The following is a 25,210-nucleotide window of genomic DNA, read 5'->3' as shown; positions in this document are numbered from 1 at the left end:
TTTTTATTTTTATTTCTTAAAATATAAGAACGAAAATCGACATGAAAAAAAATCTAATTGGAAATGTATAATTGACTAAATTGATTAGTCTGATAAATCACTTAACCCTGTATTATAGTTTGTTGTACAATGGTGGTGTGTGATATTGTAGATTGGTTATTTTCACTATTTTGTTTTAAAATAATAATTTATTTATCTTAATCGAGGCAAAAGTTTGCAATTATCGTGATAATGATTAGTAGTTATATCACCCAGCCCTAGTGTTGACTCACTTAATTGTTTAATTGTTAAATTGACACTGTGGATTTTACTGTGTACCAATTCCATCTCCCGCTGAAACATTGTTGAGGACAGTGTGTGACTACATCACACACAGAGAATGGCTCATTATTTGTATTTTGCAGCAGATGCTGTCGATATCCGTCAAGCATACTGTTCAAAGAAGGTTTTCATGGAGTATCGAGACTGTTGACATTATCAAATTTGTGTCTCTCACTACACCATTGCCTCTCTCTCTCTCTCTCTCTCTCTCTCTGTCTGTCTGTCTGTCTGTCTGTCTGTCTGTCTGTCTGTCTGTCTGTCTGTCTGTCTGTCTGTCTGTCTGTCTGTCTGTCTGTCTGTCTGTCTGTCTGTCTGTCTGTCTGTCTGTCTGTCTGTCTGTCTGTCTGTCTGTCTGTCTGTCTGTCTGTCTGTCTGTCTGTCTGTCTGTCTGTCTGTGTGTGTGTGTGTGTGTGTGTGTGTGTGTGTGTGTGTGTCTCTCTCTCGTCAGGGCTGTATTCAGTACAGCACAAAAGATTAGCATAACAAAAATGATCCATGGTCTCTGCTACTGTAGCTCATAGGTAGTTACAGTAGGTGTAGATAAGCATGTATAGTGTACAGTACATGCATGTACATGTGCATACAGTATCTCCATTCATGTGTGGGGCCATAGACAGGGTTAAACATGAGGCTGCCAGCCTGCTGTGCCAACTCCACATGGCTCACCTCCTCATCAACAATACTGGCTGCTGTAGCACTCTGCCTCTCTGTCTGACTCAATCTATTGTTCCATCCTTCCATTGTTCTTCCTATCCTCCTCCTGTCTTGTTTCTTCTTCTTCCTCCTCCTTCCATCCTTCCCTCGTCACCTGAGCAACCTCCCTCCATTCCCAACTCCTTTCCCCTCTACTTCTCTCTGTCTCCACCTTGCTTCTATGGCCGTCCATCCATCAATTACACGTATTAACCCATTCAAACCGGCAACGCATCTGTCATTTTAAGATTTCTTTGGGCTATTTTTGCCAGACCCAGGGGGTCAGGCCTACATGAGGCTTTGTCGGTCCCCTTTTGCTATCGTTTTCGTCCATATATGGACGAAAACGTTTTCTTACATGTCCCTCTTTTTGATTGGCCAAGCTTAGCGTGACGTAGTTTAGAAACCATTCAGATTTCCGGCCATTCAGATTTCAACCACTAGGGGTCTGGCAGTACCAGGTCCCCTGGTTCCCTTGTTTTTAAATCGTGAAAGTTTGTGTAAATCTTTGAATATATATATTTTTAAGGCGAACATTTGTAACTCAAATCTTTGCTTCGGGGGTCCCTCCCTGGAACAAAATATTTTGAGATGGAGGTCCGCGGCTATATCATTTTGGGTGGTCCTTGACATGAAAAAGTTCTTCAGCAAACTGTCAGGATTTCGAAGACATTTGTAGAATCCCCAGAAGCAAAGATTAGAGTTACAAATGTTCGCTTTAAAAATAAATAAATATATATATATTCAAAAGATTTGCACAAATCTTCACGATAAAAAAAAAATCACACCCAGTGTGAAGTGGGCGGTGTGGTCACAGTGGTCATCACAGTGATGGAAGAAGTGATGGAAGAAGTGATGGAAGAAGTGATGGAAGAAACCATAACTTTAAAAAAACAAATTTATATAAGTTATGGTTTCTTCTAGACTGTGATTGGCCAATCACGGTGCAGGGTTAGGGGGGTACATTTGTGGCCAATCACAGCGCAGGATTTGGTGTGCAAATATCCAAACCTCACATATAGGGGCGGTTTCACCGCCCAAAAATAGCAGATCTACAAGCTCATAGCGCGGCACTTGGTCTTAAAATGACAGATGCTTTCCCGGTCTTAATGGGTTAAGGGAATAGAACTGGAGAGGTGAGGAGACGAGGAGGAGCACCGTCTGCTCTAACAAACCACCACACTGTTGCCCCACACTGCTACCTCTCTCTGCCATCCTGTGACTTTCCTCTGTGACACCTCTGCTGCTTTCCCCTTTCATGCCACTTCTATATTCTTTCTCTCTCTCTCTCTCTCTCTCTCTCTCTCTCTCTCTCTCTCTCTCTCTCTCTCTCTCGCTTTTGGCTTCCCAAATCTCTCCCAGATGTTCTTTTTCTCCAGAGGTGATTATTTGCTTTTCAGTTGCATGCTCTTTGTCTTGCTCCTCTCCCTCCCACTCTCCGAGAGGTTTGCAGTCTGCAGACTGTGTAATTTAGATCAATAGCTTTCAGTATAAACCCTGAGTATTCTCATGCAGTCAGACAGCTATGGGCCCAAGAGTCAGGCAGAACAGAACGGAGCGCAATGCAATAGAACGGAATGGAGTGAAACACAACATAAATACACAGAGCAGAATTTTAAGAACCCATGGAATCAATATTTATGTGTTTTATGACATAGTATGTGCTTCTCTTGTGCTTTATGCAGTATCTATGACCAAAAAAAAGTATTTTTTAAGTAGCTGTAATGGTATTTTACCTTTTTCCCCCTGGAAAATAAAATGTTTTGATGACACGTCCTGCACTCTGAGGCATATTCTGATTTAGCGTCCAATTAAATAGATGTATAGAATAGAATAGTATAGAGTTTTTATCTCCCGCCCCATTTATATTAACACATTCGGTGCCAGAGTTTTATTAAAAAAGTGACGTTGAATGCCAGAGATCTCACCGTTTGTAACGCTACGCTGTTTACAGCTGTAGACTCCACGACGAGCATCCGATTGTAAACAATATATATGCGTGCACGATGGTGGATGGTCCTGGCTAACGCCTGGAACAATAACATCGAAAATGACTCGTTTTCCCCACTGTAAAAAGTTAAGGAAATATGGAGTTAGAGATAGAATGGGAGCGGACGGGAGTCAGGTTTTTTGGCACGTGATCCATCTGTCCCTTCCTTCTCAGAGTCACCGTGGGTGATTCCAGAGCTGTGCTAGCACCCCCCCTTGTGGAAAAAAACGAAAAAAACTAAAAGATTGATTTCACGGAGAATGTGTTAAATTGAACCAGACGGAAAATCTTCACGTTGTCATTATATCCTATTTGACATTTAAGGGAAGTTTGACCCATGTTTTGTGAAATCACTGTGACCTTGACCTTTGACCAACAAACAGTTCAGTTCATCCTTGAATCCAAGTAGTGCCAGATGTGATGGATGTGAGGTCACAATGACATTGACCTTTGACCACTAAGATGTGACCAGTTCATCCTTGAGGTCAAGTGGACTTTTGGGAAAAACTTTAAGAAAGTCCATAATGCCTATATAAGGCATACAGTAGCTATCAGATTGAATGAAACTGAATTGAATACCCGATACCCAAAGCACTTAACAGTGAAGGGGGAAACTCACCTCAACCACACACACTGAGTGATGCTCGGCATGATATATACACAGTGCTTGAGGTCGAGAGGGAGAGGTAGTAATTGAGCCAATTACATTGAAATTCAAACAGAACACAACTGAATGGAATTAAACTGAATGGAGCTATTTGGAATGAAACCGAAGAGGACAGACCAGACCGGTGCAGAGTTGAACAGAGAACCGAGAAAATGGAGAGAACTGAATCTCATCTCCAGAGTGTGCGAGATGCTCTAGGGGTCTTCATACTTAGCTCCCTCATCCTGCTTATCCCTGTTCTATCTTTAACTGTAATGCTTGTCCTGGGGCCATGAGGAGAACAATGCTGATGTTGAGTTGGGTAATGAGTGCTAACTCTGAGTATGGTAAACACATGTAGCTTACGCACACGCACACGTGCGCGCGCACGCACGCACGCACACGCAAGCACACGCAAACACACGCAAACACACACACACACACACACACACACACACACACACACACACACACACACACACACACACACACACACACACAATCCCTTTATGAAGCAATCATCTGTAACGGCTAGTGGACATGGACAAAACGGCACTGTTGTCTTAGGAAGAAGCCAGGTATAGGCCTGCATGAGGCGTTCAGCCGGTTGGAATGAATAGGCTGGCTTATTAAGATTTATGTCTACAAAATGCATCCCGTTGCCTCTGTGTTTTGCATTCATCAAAATGTCGGATAACTGTAATTTAGCCCACTGGCTCATAATTCAGTCCAATTCTTAAATGTCACTCGAATGGTTTTATTATACACTGAAGAAATATAACATGTACTGGGGTGTGCCCTGGCCTGCACCAGTTGAATCTTTCTTGAGAGATTAAGCTGTAGCTGACATTAAGATGGCATCAGACAGACAGACAGACAGACAGACAGACAGACAGACAGAAACGTTTGAAACAAACATCCAAATTGGACGAAAAGCAGAGTGTATTCTGCGTGTGTGTGTGTGTGTGTGTGTGTGTGTGTGTGTGTGTGTGTGTGTGTGTGTGTGTGTGTGTGTGTGTGTGTGTGTGTGTGTGTGAGCGTGAGTGTGTGAGCGTGAGCGTGCGCACGCGCGCGCGCAGTTTTAGTGCTGTATCCATAGATTTACATAGAATCTTTCAAGTCAAGCATCAAGGCCAGAATCTTGTTCTCCTTCACCTGCTTGAGGATTGGGACTTTCTGGTTTCTTCCATCAAGATAAAATAAGATCATAAGGATGATAGATATGATGATTTTTGTCCTTGCTGGGTATCAGTCTTACATCTTTGAATTATTTACGGCATGGTGCCTAAGGGGCGAGCAGTATAGATGAGTGTTCCTCTGTACTGTATGTATGACCCCCAAATGTTGTGTCCGCCTGTGGATTCCTCTCTCAGTGATTGCAATATTTCTCTCTCAGTGATTGCATTATTTAATATTCATTTTATCTGTTTGTAACTCAGAGAGTGTACAAATGGAACCAAATGGACACTTACGGGTTAATCCTCAGAGCTGGATTAACCCAACAGGATTTTACTGTGCAGGTCCAGCATGCTCAGCTCTGGGATCAGCACTCACAGGGTCTGTTATAATTACCTGTTCAGTGTCAACTCCAATCGCTACTTTATGTCTGAAGCCATCGGGTCATCACAAGCTGTGGATTCCTGCAGGGCAGGGATGACTGCAGGGACAGCAAAACCCTGAGGAGCAGAGATGGGATGTTTCACAGAAGCGTTCCTCTCTGCTCCTCTGAGGCCACCTGGGTAAAATCAGCTCACTTAAAACAGAAATGAAGGTGTAGTCCTTGTTCACACCAATAACTGTTATGCCAATGCTGCTACCTTTACTGTATCGTACAGTATGTGCACAAAGGAAACGACAGTGTTAATATAACTCTGAAGAGTGTTCGAATGGAACCAAGTGGTTCGCACCTTAAGCCGTGAACCTTGAGACAGCTACTTCAAATCCAATGTAATTTAAGCAATTGCTTAAAATACAGTTTTACAAAACATGTTTTAATTAAAACAAGACTAATGCATGGGATACACCATTCCGCTGAATCTCAATTTTGATTGCAATAATATAATAATGCCAGACGGGCACTGCCAACCTCCTTATTAGACACAACCTGTCGATTGTGTCTAATAATAGTTTAAATCAAGAGCCTCAGCATTGTCAGAGAAGCCAGACAAAGCTACACATGTATCTGGACCCATAATATACAGTATACTGCAACTGACCCCTTGTAGCCAGGTACAATGGCTGGCTTCTAGTGAACAGTTGACAACCTTGTTTTGCAGCACAAGAATTGAAAAGGAGACCTTATTGTTTGGACCCTTTGGCTCACTTGATGAGGTAGGGATGGACAGACAAAAAAAAGAATTAAATCAATGGCATTCTAGCTAGCAGTTTGTGCTGGCTCCCTTCTTTGTTTCAAGATGTTTTCAATGTGCAAGGCAATAGAATGAGATTGTATATTAATCTCGTCCCGGGTGTGTTTTTTAAGCAGTATTGCTGTCTAAGAATTAAATGCTGAAGCAGTTGCGACAAGCTGCCTACTGATAAGGCATGTCATTGCCTTTGTGAGGAATAAGATTTAGTGTCTGGCTGAAGGCCCATAGCAGGAGCTACTGCCGGATGTGTTGCAGGTAGAATATGATTAGCTGATTGTCTTGGGAAGCTGTGTGGAATGTTAGAACAATGAAACCATTGTACAGCACAGGCCCTACAACTCTAACTAGAGCATCTGATCGAAATCCCTTCAACTCAGATAAAAGAGGCAGTAAGCCACTGCACCCACGGGGAGTAGCTTTAGCCGAGCTGAACAGTTATGTGGGCAGCATTGTTTGTGGCTCTCTTTCAGTTTTTGGATGGATAACATGGACCAAAATTCCCTGTTGACATTTTCTTTTGTCCCAAAATGTTATACCATACAATGATATTATAGTAATCTTCCAAAAACATGTTTGGAAACTATGTCACTCATAAATTCAATTATCACTTTTTTTGGAGAAAAATTATTCTCACGATCCTCGGTTACATAACCTTGGTCAAAATGAAGCACTAATGCAACTCCGGATACTGTTATGTAATGTATGTAACTTACTCGCACAGACAGGTTTTTGTGCTGAATACATCGTGTATTTTATGGTTGCATTTTGGCATGTATGTATGAAGCCTGTTGCGCCACCTATTGACATAATACCATGTATACCTTACCGTAGTCGTGCCACAATATAGTATGTGTAGCCGCGATGGTACACTAGCATAGATTTTATGAAGTAAAAGAGGTTGTGTGAAATGTTGGAAAGTTTACTTTTATTACTTCCTTGCTATTTTAACTAAAAAAAGGGAAATAAATGGGTTTCAGGCCTCAATGTGTAATGTAATGTGTAACTAATTTCTATTAGCACCAAAACAAAAGCTAATTTGGTGATTTTCTACCGTGTGTGAAAAAGAACATTTAATGTTCATGAAACATAAAATTGTGCTCTTTCTGTTACGATCGATTATGGGTCACTTTAACCCAATTTGTGTAGAAGAGGGAAATGTATTAGGTTGGAGTGTAGCATACTTTTTCTAAAAGCTGAACTATTAACACATGACACTTACACATACTGCATACACTCATGAACATGCATAACATGCTAAACTCCACACTGCTGAATCATTCCGTAGAAAATAGGTGAAAGTAAATTCTCTAAAATGAAAATGCCGGCTTAGGTTACACAGCCATTAGGCATAATTTGTTCCCAGGTATTTTAAAGGGTTGTTGCTATGCCTTTCATCTTTCAGCAAAACAGCACTTCAAATGGATTTTCAATGGTCACTTAGCAACAAGAGGTGCCATATGGCTGGCAGCCTGGCACCTCCTTCAAGCATCTTTCTTTTGTGGATACATGAGCTTATTGCTGCGTTTAAACTCGGGTCATTCCTATTGATACCTACCTGTCATTTCCATTCATCTAAAGTATGATCAAATTGTGAATTGGGCTTTGGCATGAATTGGCTGAAACAAATCCAAGGTCCCTGGTCCTCTCTCTCTCTCTCTCTCTCTCTCTCTCTCTCTCTCTCTCTCTCTCTCTCTCTCTCTCTCTCTCTCTCTCTCTCTCTTCCTTGATTAAGTTACCCCCTGTAAAGAATATCTAATTCATATTTAATGACTGGGTCTATCTGGCTGCTCCTGTAGGTCCTTTCTCCCAAAAACCTAAAGGGTGCAGTGGTTGATCAACTAATTTAAGTCTGCTGGGGTTCGTCTGCTGTTAATTAGGTACTGCTATTTGCAAATGATGTGCTATTTTTTTCCGCCTCAATTATAAATCTTCACTAACTGCAGCTTGGTCTTCCAAAGTGCAGATGTCGTTGCTGTCGGCAGAAACCTTGTATCTCCATGTTTCAATTATTAATATTTTTTGTAAATTAATGCTACTGTTTCATCATACAAGTGTCACACAAAGGTAGTGTAAATAGCAGATCTACAAGCTAACAACGTGTCGCAATGCGGCACGTTGTGAGCTTGTAGACCGGCTATTTTCTTCTTAAAATAATAATAAAAAAGGAACGGTTTTGGACATACAAGGTTTCCACCCGACAGCAACGATATTCAGCTCCAGTGAGATGATAGAGGGTGATTTTGGTCATCTGGCCTCCTGTGCGAGCTACAGAAGATGAATATATTCCGCAGAAGCTGCCACACCATCTATTACTGTTTTGGCAAATTTACCGTCCGAACTTTGAATAACTTATTTTCAAGGAAAAGACTGTTCAAACTGTTCAAACATCCCAAAATTAACCACATGAACCCCTAGGTGTGCATGCCACGTCGAAAACCTGTTTTAAAAGACCGTCATGTCACAGACTCCATTAGTCTTCATTTCAAGAAGACCATGAGTGGAACAAAAACGACCACAAAAATGAATGCTCCTGACAGGGTTGATGAAACCCTATGACTCACAGAGGAGAATACATTACTCCTGCACGGGTCGAAGAGCACTGACTGTGTTTTCTCCCTTCTCATTCTCACTTCACCCTTCAACTTCTGTTCTTCCGAATCCTCCTTCATCTCTTCTGCGTGCTTTACCCACTTCCCTTTCCTCCACATGCGTTCTCCCCTGTCTCCTTCTCCCTTTCCACCTCCTTCCACTTCCCGCTTTGTTTCAGGCAGTGGTTAAAGTACATTTACTCAAGTACTGTACTCAAGAACAGTTTTGAGGTATTTTTACTTTACTGGAGTATTTCCAATTTTCTATATTTTTACTTCTACTCCACTACATCTCAGAGGCAAATATTGTACTTTTACTCCATTACAATTAATTATCTGAAGGACTGACTTAACTAATGATCGGTTTACTCTGATGTTCTAGTTGGAGAAAAAGAGTGGCAAAGAATATGAACTTGAACATGGGTTCGTTTTTTGTGCCTCTGTACCTTGTTTTTTCCGCCTCTGTACCTTGTTTTTTCCAGTTCTTCAGTTCGGGTTTTGTTTGTTTTTTGTTTTTTGTTTCCTCTTTACTGATGTTTACTTTGTGTCAATCTTGTGCCTTATTTGTCTTATTTTGATCTTGTCTCAGTTTTGTTTTGTCCCGATGTTGTATTTCGTGTTGTCTCTGTAGTCGACATGATTACCTCACTGTGGTGCCCACATGAAAAAAATAAATAAAAAAATTCCGGACTTTTACTTACTGTATTTCTACATTGCAGTATTGATACTTTTACTTAAGTAAAAAGAAATTGAGTACTTTTTCCACCACTGCTTCCTGCTTTGTTTCAGGTAGCAATGTGTCTGCTGCCAGCCTGCCCCTTGTTTCCCTGGGCAGCCTGCTAGACGACCAGCACTGGCATCATGTGGCGGTGCAGCAGCTGAACTCTCACCTGAGCTTCACCGTGGATCAAAGCACACGCAAGGTTCAGGTCCCAGCGGTGTTCAGTCACTGGCACATGAACCAGGTGGGTTGGACCGCATGGCGCAAAGTCTGAATCGGCTCTTTGGGATGCCTGTAAAACTCCAGATAATATCTGGAGCCACGATATTATCGTGTTTATACACAATCCAGCGTTCATTTGTATACCGAAAGCATGGTACTGTGTTTCACTGCTGTCGGGCGGGAAACCTTGCATGTCTAAAACCGTTACTTTCAGGAAATGGAAAAAAGGAACCTGTGTTCCTTTCTTCTTTCTTTCTTTTTCCTTTATTTATTCCGGGAAGCCCATTGAGAGCAAGCTCTCTTTTTCAAGGATGCCCTGATAACAGCATATAAAACATATAAAATACATACATAATGAAAAACAATAACAAACATTTGAATCATATTACAATCATCACAGATGCAAATAAACAGTGTTACATGAAACAGGTGCAGTTACTATGAAATGTGTCCTCAAGAAGTACCCTAAATGTCTCTATTGAGACCAATCGCTCCAATTTCAGAGAGTCCTGAAGTTTGTTCCATTTGTGTGGAGCATAATACATGAAAGCAGTCTTTCCTTGTTCACTGCTCTTACGTGGACTGGTATATCTATAATGTGTGTTTGTGAACGTGTTGAATGTCCAGTAACCTTTGGTTCTAAAAGCGAAGATAGGTACAAAGGAAGCTTCAAGAAAGTTCCAATTAATGTTATTTAGTCACAAGCTCTTGATATCACTTTATCATTAAAGGTAGTGTAAGTGATATTCCTTGGTTAAAAAACTAAATGTTTTGTTCAAATGTTAAAGCTCTATTATTCTGATTGTAAACTAATCATGATAGCTATCTTGTGTCCTGTACTCAGTGTACTGTATGAGTTCTCTCTCCTGATTGGATGAAGTTGGTATCCTGAACTGAAAATGAATTTTCTGTTCACGAAATGGCTGGAGAGACGGGGAGACCCCTGAACAAACACTATATGGCAATGATTACTATCAGAATATAGAGCCATTTAACGAAACATATCCCTTACACCACCTTTAATTATTGGTTAAATGTTTATAAAACTCACAAACAGATTTATATTATATTCATTATATTTGTCAAAGATAGTGTTGTGAGCTTGTAGACCGTCTAGTTTCACTTCTTTTGCGCAGCACTGTCATACTACAAAGTATAAAGTAATATGGAAAGAAACTTTATAAAATATGGAAATACAAGATTTCTGTTCAACAGTGATAATGTTGTTGTTGTTGTCGCTTTCCCCAAGCAGCTGACTGTGGGGGCAGCCCAGGGCCATAGTCCTCAGACACCTGACAGCTCCAACATGAACTTCCATGGCTGCCTGGAAAACCTGCTCTACAATGGTCTTAACATGGTAGAGCTGGCCAAACAGAATGACCAACAAGTCACTGCAATGGTGAGTTTATAGTTTGGTATACATTACCTTTAGGATATTGTCATATGAACCTTATAGATCCAACAGGTGATCGGAAGCTACGTGGGTTTTCTCGCACAGCATGTACTGTATTTCCAAGTGCACTGAAATGGGACATGGTTTCACATGACTCGTTGATGTCTTTGTTTATTGCCATGTTATGGTGTGTATGTTTCCCTTACCCCTTATCCCTAAACTTATTAGCCATATTTTACTATTTTGAAAAAACATTTTAAAATAGTTCTAACTAGCCAATCTACATCGACACGTTTGAACTATTTTAAAATGTTTTTAAAATTTGTAAATAATGGCAAAATAGTTTAGGGATAAGGGGTAAGGCGGCATGCAAGATAGGGCCCTATGGGTCCACTCCTTCAGGGTCCTTGACTCCTTCCGGTTCCATTTTTAACACTCTCAGAGGTAAACAGAGAGAGAGAGACAGACAGACAGACAGACAGAACAAAAGTTGTACAAAGGATTGTTATAACTCTCAAAATGCTTAGCCATAGTCCATATCCATTAGCATAATGTGTTCCCTAAAATGACATTGTGGAGAACTAGATCTGCAAATATTTATAAACGTGTATTCATTAGTATACAGGAATAGAGCGGAAAGAAACAGATTTAATACAGAGATAAAATATTATGCCACTCAGAAGTGGTTCCTAATTAAAATAAAAATACAATAAAGGGTGCCCTTAGAGAGCAAGAGAGAGAGAGAGAGAGAGGGGGGAGAGAGAGAGAGAGAGAGAGAGAGAGAGAGAGAGAGAGAGAGAGAGAGAGAGAGAGAGACAGAGAGAGAGAGAGAGACAGAGAGAGAGAGTGTGTTGGGTAGGATTGCATGCACAGAGCAAGAGAAGAAACAATAACAAGGTGTGTGTGTGTGTGTGTGTGTGTGTGTGTGTGTGTGTGTGTGTGTGTGTGTGTGTGTGTGTGTGTGTGTGTGTGTGTGTGTGTGTGTGTGTGTGTGTGTGTGTGTGTGTGTGTGTGTGTGTGTGTGTGTGTGTGTGTGTGTGTGTGTGTGTAATGCCGTTAGCATTATATGTATTTACATGATATTATGTACATACATACTACCCATATTCTTGTGCAGTATGTGTATCTATAATGTATATTTTATCTAGCTAGGGGATCATGGCACTAGAATAACATTAGTGCCACATAAGGTTTATGTCAGTCATGTAAATGCCCACACAAGGACTCAATGCCTTGATGTTAATATCTTGCAAATGAGATGTCCAATTCACTATAAGACTTCTCAGCACAAACTCCACACTGTAGTGGAACTAAGACCTTTAATCTGAACTAATTTAAATGATTGATAGATGTTTTATTTATTTAAATGTTTTGCTTCATTAGACGCCCAGCCCACGTAGGCACTATTCTTGTTTGTGATCATAAACACATTATACAAGTATGTTCTATTGTTAAGATCATGTTTTTGCCCCTGTGTGTGTGGGCGCTTAACTGATCAGTACCAGTATGTTGTGCACGCTGCCACATTTTTTATTTACTTTTTATGTTAACTTAAGTAGAAAACGTATTATCTGCCAACTTGGACCTAAAGACACACTTAAACCTCAAACGTTAACTTATAAACAAAGCTCTTCTCTGCCTTTCCCTTGTAAAATACAGTATAAATTGGGCATTATTAAACTCTAGACTGGCGGAAACTAGCCTACACAGGTCTACGCAAGTCCGGAACGATGTAAATCGGGAACTATACAAGTTGGGAATGCATAACCCACCCGGTTATGAAATACCTGTTGTACATGTTGTCTGAGTACTTGCTGTACCTGTAGTTAAGTAACCAGTGCGATACCCGTTACCACAGTACCAATAACGTTAGGCACCGGCCTACTCATTAACAATGCAAGTCGGGAACGTTGCAAGTTGAGCATGCATGTCCTATCTGTTTATGTTATACCCGTTGTACTTGTGTTCAAAGTACCCAGTCAAAAACTGCTGATGTCGTGTTGATGATGTACATACATGGGCATGAATGGGAGACAGACAGACCCTGCAGACAGGCAGATACAGACATGGTGTGCATTACCCTGTAACAGATTGTTGTATTGTGCATTTTACCACTCATATTGGTGCAGCGGCGCAAACGTGACCAAAGCTTGGCCAATCCGTGAAGCCGATGGGTTGGGTTGGCCAATCAAGAACGACGATGCCTACACCCCCACACACACACATTCAATGCGTCCTCCACAGACCCGCGAGCAGACAGATTCAGACATTTGTCTTTCTTTGCTTCTGGACAACTGCTGGCCTGACCAAATTCCCACTGGGCACAAACCATCACCGGGTCATTGGTGACACACGTGGCAAGTTTGAAGTCAATCGGTCAGATGGTGCCCGAGTTATGCCCAGGAGAGTCATACACACACACACACTCACGCATTCATGCACTCACTCACTCGTGTGCACACACACGCACACGCACGCGTACACGCACACGCACACACACACACACACACACACACACACACACACACACACACACACACACACACACACACACACACACACACAGGTTTATGTAATTTATAGATACTATAGATGCCTTCATTAAAGGGCAACTCAAGGCTGTGACGATCTTCTGGGTGAAACATGACCAGACCGTCCAATATCATCAGTTTATTGAAGAGCTTATCAGATCATTGTAAAAAGGAAAGTAAAATGCATCTCCCCCAAGTTATGTCTTTCTTCCTCTGGGATATTAAAGCTACCAATTACTGTGGCTAATGGGAGAATACCCGATCTTAATTGTGTAACGATTGATCTTTGAATCTTTGCCAGGTTATGAGTAAAATGGCTCAGGAGATTTTTTATTCTGCTGTCAGACAGCATATATGCTATATATCTTGTAAGTTACTGTCATAAATATTACAGACTCCAAATAGTTTGCCTACATGACTTAGAAATCAGTGCCACATCTGAACGATGGTATGGACCATAACTAAAACCTATCCCAGAAGAATTATTACATAATCCATTCTGGTTATTTGTTGCACTATTGTACTTTGCAGAGCGCTCTTATGAGACATTAAGCAAATAGGTGAGGGCGGCAGGCACACTGGCGGTAGTCAGTTTATTATTCTATAATGGATTCAGCCATAATGGATACAATATTTCTACTTGGCATCCTCAGTTTTAGTGTGTCATTATTATGGGATTTTATTACATCCATCTGTTTTTCTTATTTATTTTCAGTTCAGCGGAAGACATCTTGTAATGCATTTGTCACAAACATAATCCAATCTCTTGTGACTTGATCTACTTTAAGGAGTATAAAAAGCATTCTCCAGTTGCTAATTTACTGATATCTGTCATGCAGATTCAAGGCAGCTCATTGTTGACAGTCTCTTTCAAGTTGCTTGAAAAACAGGAGTGGAGGATGGTGAATAAAAAGTTGACATGATTTATTTCTTTTTTTCCGCATACATTGATTAATGATTTCATTGTGTTGTTTAAGGCTAGTTTTTTTTACATCTCTGTTGCAATACAGTCTTTTAGCTCATGATAGTTTGGTCAGGTCAGTCACAGGTGCATGTTGGAACCTTTTATTCTCACAATGACCCTTCACAGAAATATTACAGGCACGATGGAAGTATTGTTATTTGACACAGGGTATTTTCCGCATGATCTGATTTTGCACTTGCCAGCAAACTATTACAGTAGGAGATGTGAAACAGGGGGAGCGGTTGCAAGGGCTGGCGCCAATTTTGTCATCTTATACCCAATGGAAATCTTGACCTCAACACATACGCTATACTGTGATAGCTGGCCCTTGTTGATGTAGACTGAACCTAGACCGTACTATATATTGCAGTAGCTGGTCCCTTCAAGAGCAGATTGTGTAACTGGTGCCTTTTCAGCATATAACAAGTTTATGTATCGTATGGGAATATGGATGATGATGTATCACTGCTGTTGACTCAGCAAGTTTTAATGTCCCTCCCAACAGTCAAATTCGCCACAACAGAAACGTCCAGGCTGTCCCCCCCCTCCACCCCCCCTCCTCTCTCTCTCTCTCTCTCTCTCTCTCTCTCTCTCTCTCTCTCATATATACTCTCTTACGTTACACAGGCACTGACCCCTAAGCTTTGTTGTAGGACATTGAGGCTTTCATGTTGCTCCGCTCATGCTGATTCTAAATATGGGTGTTATAATTATGGAAATATCCGTATCCCGTCCCATCAGACTTGCTGATGAGACCTCTTGTGGCATCGGGTCACAACTGCAACTAATTAATATTCATGTTTTGTTATCTCTTTCATAATCAGTTTTCCTGTCCCTCCTCTGCGTCCCACCTCTTTTACCTCCCCTCTTCTGTGTTTCACTCCCTCAGGGCAACGTGACCTTTTCGTGTGCCGAGCCAATTTCGGTGGCCGTGACATTCACAGGCTCCCACAGCTTCCTCCAGCTGCCGGGAGCGACAGCGTCAGCGTCGGCGGTCATGACAGTGGGGCTCCAGTTCCGTACGTGGAACAAGGCCGGGCTGCTGCTGACATTTGACCTCCCGCAGCAGAAGGGCGCGGTCTGGCTGTACCTGGATGAGGCCGGCCTCCGTGTTCAGATCCACCAGACTGACAGGGCCCTTGTGGAGCTCAGCACAGGTCAGTCTGAAGATTAATCAAACCGTGAACGAACCCATACAGGTTCACAAGACTGACAGAGAGAACTGTTGGGCGCTAAGGTCAGTCGGCCCCTGCAAATGGACCCAGCAGGTTCAGTCTCAAAGGGTGCAAGTCTTGACATAGGTCTGGTCAGAATATAAGACAGTGGACGATGAAAATGAAAGTGTGTGTGTGTGTGTGTGTGTGTGTGTGTGTGTGTGTGTGTGTGTGTGTGTGTGTGTGTCTGTGTGTCTATGTGTCTGTGTGTCTGTGTGTGTTTGTGACTCTCAGGTTCGGGTCTGAATGACGGACAGTGGCATTCTATTGAGCTGAGCTGGAGACGAGGTCATCTGACTGCCGCTGTGGATAAAAAAGAAGAAGCTACATCCCACACCAGCCTGCCTATTGCTTTTACCACAGAAAGTTCCTTGTTCTTTGGCGGTAAGAAACAAATATAATAATAATACAACTTTATTTGTATAGCACTTTTCAAAAACAGGTTTACCTCAGGGTCTAAACAAAAGTGCTTCACAGATATAAGAGCAGCAAACAAGCAAAGTGAAATAAATAAAAAGGAAGGCTCGTCTGAGGACGACCTAGAGAGAGAGGGTCTAGCTGTCCATTCCTCTTGTCGAAAGCTATTTTATAAGAAGTTGTTTTTCAAAAAAGTTTTAAAAGTGGACACTGAGGTAGCCTGTCTAATATCCAATGGAAGATTATTCCACATTTGTGGAGCCCTTCCGGCAAATGCCCTGCTGCCTTCTGTTACAAGCCTAGTCCTGGGGACCGAGAGTAATGGCTGGTCAGCGGACCTCAGATTACAGGGATGGTTGTGAGGGGTCAGAAGGTCACAGATGTAAGCAGGTGCAAGGCCGTTCAGTGATTTAAAAACAAACAATACAATCTCAAAATCAATTCTGAACGCCACGGGTAGCCAGTGCAATGAGGCAAGAACAGGGGAAATGTGGTCATATTTTCTGGTTCTTGTAAGAACCCTAGCAGCAGTATTTTTGAACGAGTTGGAGGCGGTTAATAGTTTTTTGAGGGAGTCCAGTTGTCCAGTTAGAATTACACAGAAAAATCCTCAGTGTTCATTTAACTCTCAACTAAACACTAAACTTACACTGCATAATGTCATAACGGTAATTTCTCTTTGGGGGCAATAGGTTTCACTTGGGCTTACTGTAGCATGAAAGTGATAGTAACTGTTACTTTCAGTCGCTAATATTGCTTCAAATAGTCAAATTATTACCAGATGTGTCTGGAGACATACTATTATGCGTTTCTTATACGAGCATGATAACATGCACACATATACTTTACTTGTTACCTAATTATAAAAGCCAATAGTCAAGTCACTATCTACAGTAGATCTCAGAATGAACCCGAATGGGCTGCGCTACAGTACATGCAAAACTGCATGAAAACGGATTTTAAGTACTACCCATTTTGTAAAATTATAAACCATGAGTAATTACTGTCATATAGTTCATGCTGGGTTGGAGAAAACTCGCATTGAGCTATAAAAACAAACCCCACAGGAATATTTCATTAATTTCAGCTTGAATTTTCATCTTGGTGGCTGTGGAAATGTGCTGATCTGCCAATTTCTGATGAGATAAAAGCCATGGAGATCCTCAGCTATCACCAGAGCTATTCTGGTATTGTCAATAACGTTGCTATCTTGTTTGATTACTTTACATAAGACACTGCTTCTTACCGTGGGGTCCGGAGACCCCCAGGGGCACCCAGCTAAATGATTGATAGTTAGAAACCAAATGGACACTTAGTGGTCTGTAACGCAGAGAGTGAACAAATGGAAAAAAATGGACCCTTACGGCTCCATAATTATGGTTACATGTTTACACTCTCAGAGTTCAATTAACACTTTTTACAGTGTAGATTGGGGTCCATAGTGGGGGGATCTGTGGCCTAATGAATATCAAACTGGGGGTCCTTGAAATTAAAAAAGGTTGAGCATCAGCTACCTAATAAATCTCCTACATACAGTGTGCATATGCAAACATGTACTCAGCCACATGTGGACACAAACACCTTCTCGTAAACCATGTCCACACGGCAGCGCCACAGATGACCTTTCAGCATGCCTGAATGAATAATAGAATAATTTATAACAGCTGTTCTTGAAGCCCTATGGTACACCACAATGTTGTTATTAACTGACCAACAGGTTTAGCATGACCATTAGGAAGTTTACCTCCACTTCCTTTGACCACTTAAGCGCTATGTACTTTGTTGCATGACTAATAGCGGAAATAGCCAATCTACAGCTTGTAGATCGGGTATTTTCGCTATTTTTAAACCTTGTCGTCTATAATGACATACAGTAGCCAAAATAGGTATGCCAGGTTGAGTACCACATTTTAGAAAATAACACTGGCTGGCTGAGCCTCTGTCACACCTTCAATCGGTTAAATATGTACTGTAACACTCAATCAGCATAAGAATGTTATTTTCTGTGCTGCAGCTCAGAACAGGGCGAGGGTAATGCGATACCATCATGGAAATCACTGACACGGTAAATTTATGAAGCCGCTCTTATTGACGTGACACAGTATGAATATACCCAAGAGGTGTTGACCCCTGTTTTAAATTCCAATAGGTTACACTGGAACCTACAACTGCATACTACTGTCTACAAAATCTGTGTAATTGTAGTTATGAAATATCTATTTCATGACAACACTCACCTGAAATATTCAGTAACAGGCATCCAGAGTAGTATTCAATAGTGTTCTACTCATAACTTTATATCAAATTGAAATGGAAATGCCTACCTCAAAATGTGTACTGTATGTATCATTTTGGAGTTGTTTAATTATATCCTAAAAGATAATTTCACTACTATGCTGGGGGGAAAAAATCATATCATAATTTGATAACACGACATACAGTAGCATGACTCAATAGAGGAACATGGCCATTATTTATGCCCCTTACATACAGTATTAACTTTACAGTGAGAATGGTGCATAAAATTCTATGATTTCACCCTGAGATCACATTGGTATGGATACTGTATTAGAAGGTATAAACAGAACTAACAGCATAATTACAGTATACGCTGCTTGTGTTTTCCTCCATGCCGTTTTATTGGTTCACTGTCATACATTCTTTTATTTAGGGTGTCCTGCTGAGAATAGCAGTCCAGAGTGTAGGAACCCTTTTAACGTCTTCCAGGGCTGCATGCGGTTCCTGACTCTGAATGGCAAACCTGTGGATTTGATCATGGTGCAGCAAAGGCTACTGGGAAATTACAGCCATCTGCAGATTGACATGTGTGGCATCATTGACAGGTCAGTCCCAACCCACACCTGATTACCTAAGGCTGAACACAAGTTTTGTTTCCTTTATTTACATTACACAATTCTTTGTCAATATTTCTTAATAAGAACACAAAAATAAAACATGCCTCCCAACAGAGGCACACTCAATGAGACAGTAAATATTTTTTCAATTATTTCATTCAGTTGTCCTTGTGATCTTAAATATTAACGTATGTACCTTATTCGTATCTATGTATGCTGTTTGCTTGTCCACAGCTGCTAAGAATATTATACAGTATGTTATTTAATATTTCAACAAATGCTTGTTATGGAGTTCAGAGGAAACTCTAACGCACAACACAGGCAGGAGATAAGGTGAGGTTTAAGAAGGTTTATTTGCAGAGGATGGCTGGGAGTTGAGGAGCGATGGTGAATGGCAGGCACTGGCAGGCAAGCGAGCAGGCAGGCAGCCAGACGAGCAAAGGAAAGGCCATTAGTACAAGCTTTACTAATCAGTAAACTCAGGAGGTCTGAAGCGTGTCACTACCACTGGAGCCGAAACAACGATCTGATGATGAGTGGGTGAAGAGCTGGGGTTTATGTGCTGGAGAGGTGATGGATGACAGGTGTGTTGGCTGAGGGAGGTGAGAAGCTGATTGCTGGCAGGTGTGCAGGATCCAGGTGAACGAGTGACAGGACAGGAAGGAACACACACACGCACGCACACACACACACACACACACACACACACACGCACACGCAGGGCGGCCCTAGGCAATTTGGCGCCGTAGGCAATATTTTTCCTGGTGCCCCCCCATTTAAAAATAAGAGCACCTCAGTCTCTTTTAAACAGAAAGTAATTCAGAGGACAGGAGCCTATCCTATGTCTGACAGCGCCGCTGACAGCGCCGCTGACAGCGCCCCCAGTTTCAGTGCTTTTTGTGCTTTGCAGAAACATACAGTAACGTTTTCTCTGGCGACCAGGCTGGATCAAAGCCGATAAAACAGTTCATTCAGCAGTTTTTATTATTAGTAGTTGCATGTTTCAGTTAAAAACTCTAGGTTTGTATTTCAACACTGTCTTTATTTTTTATGAATAATATGTAGCCATCACCATCTGTATTCCTCTGTCCTTTTTCCTTAAATTATACCCTAAATATAAACATTTGAGCATGTGATATACACTTACAAATTATATAATTTGGATTGATCTTTATTTACACAATTGTGCACTTTGTTGTGTGGATCTATGGGAGAATGTCAAACAGTTCAATTCACTTTATTTCATGTTTTACTTTGTCTGTTATGTTCTGTGGGAGGAAATGAATACAAATAATTAATTAGTGAAGCAAATACAGCATCCAAAACAACATGACACTTGAGCAATAACAAACTACAATCCATTACCAGTGATCCAACTGTGTAACATGTCATAAGTAATTCACGTCGCTTCCATTTGGTTGGAAATTACCTTGAGTCACATTGGGATCTGTCATCACTGTCTTGTCAGTTTCTTCATATTTCTTTGTATGTTGCCTTAACATGGTCACTGTAACATAACATTACAGTAAATGATTAATCTAAAGTCATTAATTTCATGGCTCTCATTTCAGAGAAAGTCATTACATCTGTGCTGTGTTGCATTTTCTGTCGGGCATAAACCTTGTATCTCCATATTTCACTTTTATGTTTTTTTTCCCAATGTGAATGCGCTACTTTGCCGTATACGTTGCATAAAAGAAGAGGAAATACAATACTACAAGCTCACAATGCGACGCGTTTCGAGTTTGTAGATCTGAAGTTCTTTGCTATTTTTGTTTTATTTTCTTAAGTGAAAGGGAAAGTGGTTGTGTGTTTGTGGATTTTATAAATATTGAACCAATGAAATGTGGGGAAAAAATAGCTTTACTAAATAATAACTACATTGGAACGCAGGTTCTTTATTTTCCCTTTTCTGAGAAGTAACAGTTTTGGACATACAAGGTTTCCTCCCGACAGCGACAATATGCGCTCTGTGCAGTGTCAGGGCTTTTAATTGCTGTTTTCAGCACCTGAGTGCATTTAGACAGGCAGGTAGACGGACTAGTCTGTGGGCACAGTCACAGTAGTAAATGAAAATAAGGGTTCGTAAGGAGAATGTGGTGAGTGTAAAGTGCTGTGTCCGCCTGGTACCAGCTGATATTTTGATGAAAATAATTTAGTAAAACATAATGGTAGAAATCAAACTGCACAATATGCCAGACTAAAGGTGACTTTTTTGCAGGGTCACCGATTCTTACTAGTTCACATTTCCACACACATACAATACACAGTAAAATCCAGTGTTAAGTTATCCATTTGTAACTAAAGAAATGTTATAAATGTAACCAAATGGATCCTTAACTGGACCCTACACACTTTGAGTCAATGTGTTTTAACGGTGTCGTTTCAGTGTTATGTATAGATAACAGGTTCCTCGTGTAAAACAGATCATCTCTCCTCTGTGCTGAGGCTACAGTACATCTCTGCTTTGCCACATGGAATGGAAAAGATGCGAGAGCCCTCCCTGAAGATGTGTGTGTGTGTGTTGTGCTGTGAAAAGCCTGCTAATAAGAGGCACACTTGAGATCATAAACCCCACCAGTGGCTGCTTGTGGACAGCAGAGCTAATGTGAGTCAAGGGCTTTCCAGTGAATACCGGCTGCTCAGTTGCTACGAGCATTCCATGCAAGCTTTAGTTTGCAAGTACTCTCAGCTTATATCCACTTGACAGTGGATCGCTTACAGCCAGCCTCCAACACGCATTAAGACATAAAGCCAATTGGCTTTTTCTTTTTTGGTGGGAGGGTGATGATAAAACATGATCACTAAAACACACCTCAATCCTGAGAAAGTCCCACGGGTTGAAAGGTATGCTGGAGTCTGTACCACGCAGTGAAATGTGTTATATTTGTACAGTCTCGGTCGGAGATAAATGTGTAGGCAGAATGAATGGTTGCTGTCCACAGTGCTGAAATCTCCTCAGGCTGATAGCATGGCTTGGTTGCTGTCCAGGGTGCTGAAAAATGTGTGTTGCAAATTTTGATTCCGTTTTAGTCAGTCTTTTGAATCAAATTCCATTTAGTTTTAGTCATATTTTAGTCATCTGAAATTATTTACTGTTAGTCTAGTTTTTGTCGACTAAATATCATACGATTTTTGTCGACCAAATCTACAGTTGATTTAGTCGACTAAAATGTATTTTGGCGGTGCCTTGATGGTGTCGCAATTGCTGATTTTACACTTGGTTACATGCTTGTAGATCTGTTTTCAGAGCGCAACACCCGAGCGCAAACAAACATAAAATGACTTGTCTTTTAGTTGTACTGGATCTCTTCTCCACTAGTCCCACTCCCTCCATAACATTTTAGTCTAGTTTTTATTTGTTGACGAAATTGTCAATATATTTAGTCTTAGTTTTAGTCATCATAGCTTATAGTCTTTATTTAGTTTTTATTTAGTTTTCGTCAGTGAAAAAAGGTAGTCGACGAACATTTTTCGCCATAGTTTTAGTAGACAAAATCAAAACCCTTCTGAGGCTGATAGCATGGCTGACAACAGGTATTCAGAATGTTTTGTGTGTGGACCCGACATAGCCCATATTGTGTTGCACATTTTGGACATCAAACCAGTCGATTGGGGACGCATGTTTAACTGGAGACAAAATGTATGTCCCCTATGTTATGTCACTGCAGTTTCATTATGGTTAGGGATCAGGTGTTTTACTGTTGAGATCAGTGAAGGTCCTTACACACCGGGGCGATTTTTTCATGCGAATAATACGTTTTTTTTAAAACCTTATAAAGTCAATGCAAGCGTACATGGCGCGAAAAAGCGAAGCGAAAAAGCATCTTTTAATTATTCGGAACGAGTCCGAATTTTGCGTATATTCGCATATTCGCCGGTGTGTAACCGCCTTTACCGTGTGGTTAGGTCAGGTGTGTGTGTGTGTGTGTGTGTGTGTGTGTGTGTGTGTGTGTGTGTGTGTGTGTGTGTGTGTGTGTGTGTGTGTGTGTGTGTGTGTGTGTGTGTGTGTGTGTGTGTGTGTGCCCACTTTCTGTCTGCCTTCTGTACAGTACAGTGTTAATTTAACTCTGAAAATGTAAAAGAAACCCTCTGTTCTAAGAGTCTTTGGGTTGCTCTCAGAGCTAAATTCACATGGAGGATTTTACAGTGTGTCTGTGAGTCGTGTGTGTTTTGAAGTGAGACTAATGAGGCTTGGCTCTTCGCTCTGTGTTATTAGTAGGAAAGGACCTGCCTTGTGTCACCTTTCAGGCAGACCTTAAAGGGATACTTCACTTTAGGGCCGGGGACACATTTAAAAAAAATATTAAAAATAAATGAAAAAAGTTATGGAAAATTCATGGCCCTCTCACGCATTAGAGTGTCCTAATAATGTGTGAGGGGGCCATGAATTTTCCATAACTTTTTTCATTTATTTTTAATATTTTTTTTAAATGTGTCCCCGGCCCGAAAGTGAAGTATCCCTTTAACTTAAAAATACACCATGGAAGAAAAAGAACAGTCATAGACACATGCACACATGTACATCTATAGAGAGAGAGGAAGATGAGGAAGAGGAAGATTATCCAAGGTTTCCTTTAATCTCGGGTCAGTCTGATAAGTTTGCATTATTATGCATGCACGCACGCACGCACGCACGCACGCACACACACACACACACACACACACACACACACACACACACACACACACACACACACACACACACACACACACACACACACACACACACACACACACACACACACACACACACACACACACACACGGGTTGTCCTTCATGCTGCCATCGTTATTTGAAATGTATTTTCTGTCCGTGCGTGCAAGCGTGTGTGCGTGCTTATGTGTGCGTGTCTAGGAGTGGGTGCAAAGCAGACATAAAGGATAAAAATACATAAAGGACAAAAATACATACCTTTACCCCCATTCTGTCGCCACCTCTGTCTATTGTATTTCTTTGTCTCCTTGTATTTATCTTTCAGTTTTTACCTATTTTTTCTCTCTCTCTCTATCTCTCCTTTCTTTGTCTCTCTCTTGCGCTGAATGTGAAGGTTTCAGAGGACATTGCAGTATACAGTATAGCTTTCCCAGTAATGGTGTAGCCCACAAGCAATGGCATACGCTGTCGGTTTAGCCAGAGGCAGCAATAAAACCTGGAGAGATTGGATGCAAGCGCTATGATCCACACCGCGAGTCAGCAAACTGTTAGTTAAGCTTGGCCCTCATGAGAGATTTACAGTGGACAGTGTTAGTTAAGAGTTAAGCTTGCAACTCTCTCCTGCCTCTTACTGTAAGCCAGGCACCCTAGAGATTTATAGTGGAACAAGCACTCTGATACAAGCTACAATACAATAACACACTCTGTTTGTTTGTATCATTCTATAGGTTTCTGGCACTGACTCTCAGAGGGATAGTCCATTTGTTTGTCTGTCTGTCTGTCTGTCTGCCTCTCTCTCTCTCTCTCTCTCTCTCTCTCTCTCTCTCTCTCTCTCTCTCTCTCTCTCTCTCTCTCTCCATTCATTCTCATTCCATCTGTCCTTTTTTAACTCCTTCCACCTGTGCCCCCAAATATCTCAGTCTGTTTTAACTGGACCTACATTCTGGCCTTGTTCTTTTTCTTAGAAATCAAACATCTAAATCTGAAGCTGAAACTCTCATCCACAGTGATTTACAATGCAATGATGACAACAGCAGATTAGATTGCTATCTCAAGCAGACAATATAGTTCAAGCAATGGTCAAAGTCAAAGTCCATCTATAGATGCAGCAAATATTCCTCTGATCCTTGTGAGAGCCACTCCATCTCTCAGTGAAAGCAGCAATATGAAGGATGCATATGTTGATCTCATCTGAGCTCAGCTGTTTTTTGGACTGCTGACTCTCCCTTTCACATTCTCACATTATGCATTTCACAATAGAAGCTATCCATCAACAGATATATAAACATGCAGATCTTCAGTAAAGTGTTTCCTCTTTAAAACTACATTCTGGGACTAATTTTAATGAATAAAACATTATTTTAATCAGTTTCTATGAGTATGTTAATATAACCAGCACATCTGCAGTGGATTGAGGTTTCCCTACTCTAACCTACGAGTATTTTAAGTCTGGTGCCGGGTAGGACACTGAATGCTTGACAATATCATTAAAGTTATTTAAAGCAGACGGCACACCGGTTTGGATGCACTGCCATCTTCATTGTAGTTTGGACACTATTGCTATTACCTAGGGTTTTTGTCCATTGTTTCACTCTCCCTGGTGAGAGTGAGACAATGGACAAAAGCATT

The 25,210-nt window shown here is 41.1% G+C and overlaps 1 protein-coding gene across 1 annotated transcript in view; it reads left to right on the top strand.

Moving 5' to 3' along the window:
- The window catches only part of LOC308086986 (contactin-associated protein-like 4), a gene marked incomplete at its 3' end in the record, with an annotated part of 149,545 nt that overhangs the window by 55,628 nt on the left and 68,707 nt on the right, over nt 1-25,210 (top strand). Inside the window, exons 7-11 of the mRNA XM_080430626.1 lie at nt 9,397-9,572; nt 10,803-10,949; nt 15,328-15,595; nt 15,887-16,036; nt 18,741-18,912. Coding sequence (XP_080286752.1) covers nt 9,397-9,572; nt 10,803-10,949; nt 15,328-15,595; nt 15,887-16,036; nt 18,741-18,912 — 913 coding nt within the window. The remainder of the gene's footprint in view (nt 1-9,396; nt 9,573-10,802; nt 10,950-15,327; nt 15,596-15,886; nt 16,037-18,740; nt 18,913-25,210) is intronic.

The sequence above is a fragment of the Gymnoscopelus braueri genome, assembly GCF_963280865.1.
Source record: "Gymnoscopelus braueri genome assembly, chromosome: 6".
In the NCBI taxonomy this organism is placed as follows: Eukaryota; Metazoa; Chordata; class Actinopteri; order Myctophiformes; family Myctophidae; genus Gymnoscopelus; species Gymnoscopelus braueri.
This window is presented reverse-complemented; position numbering and strand designations above follow the sequence as displayed.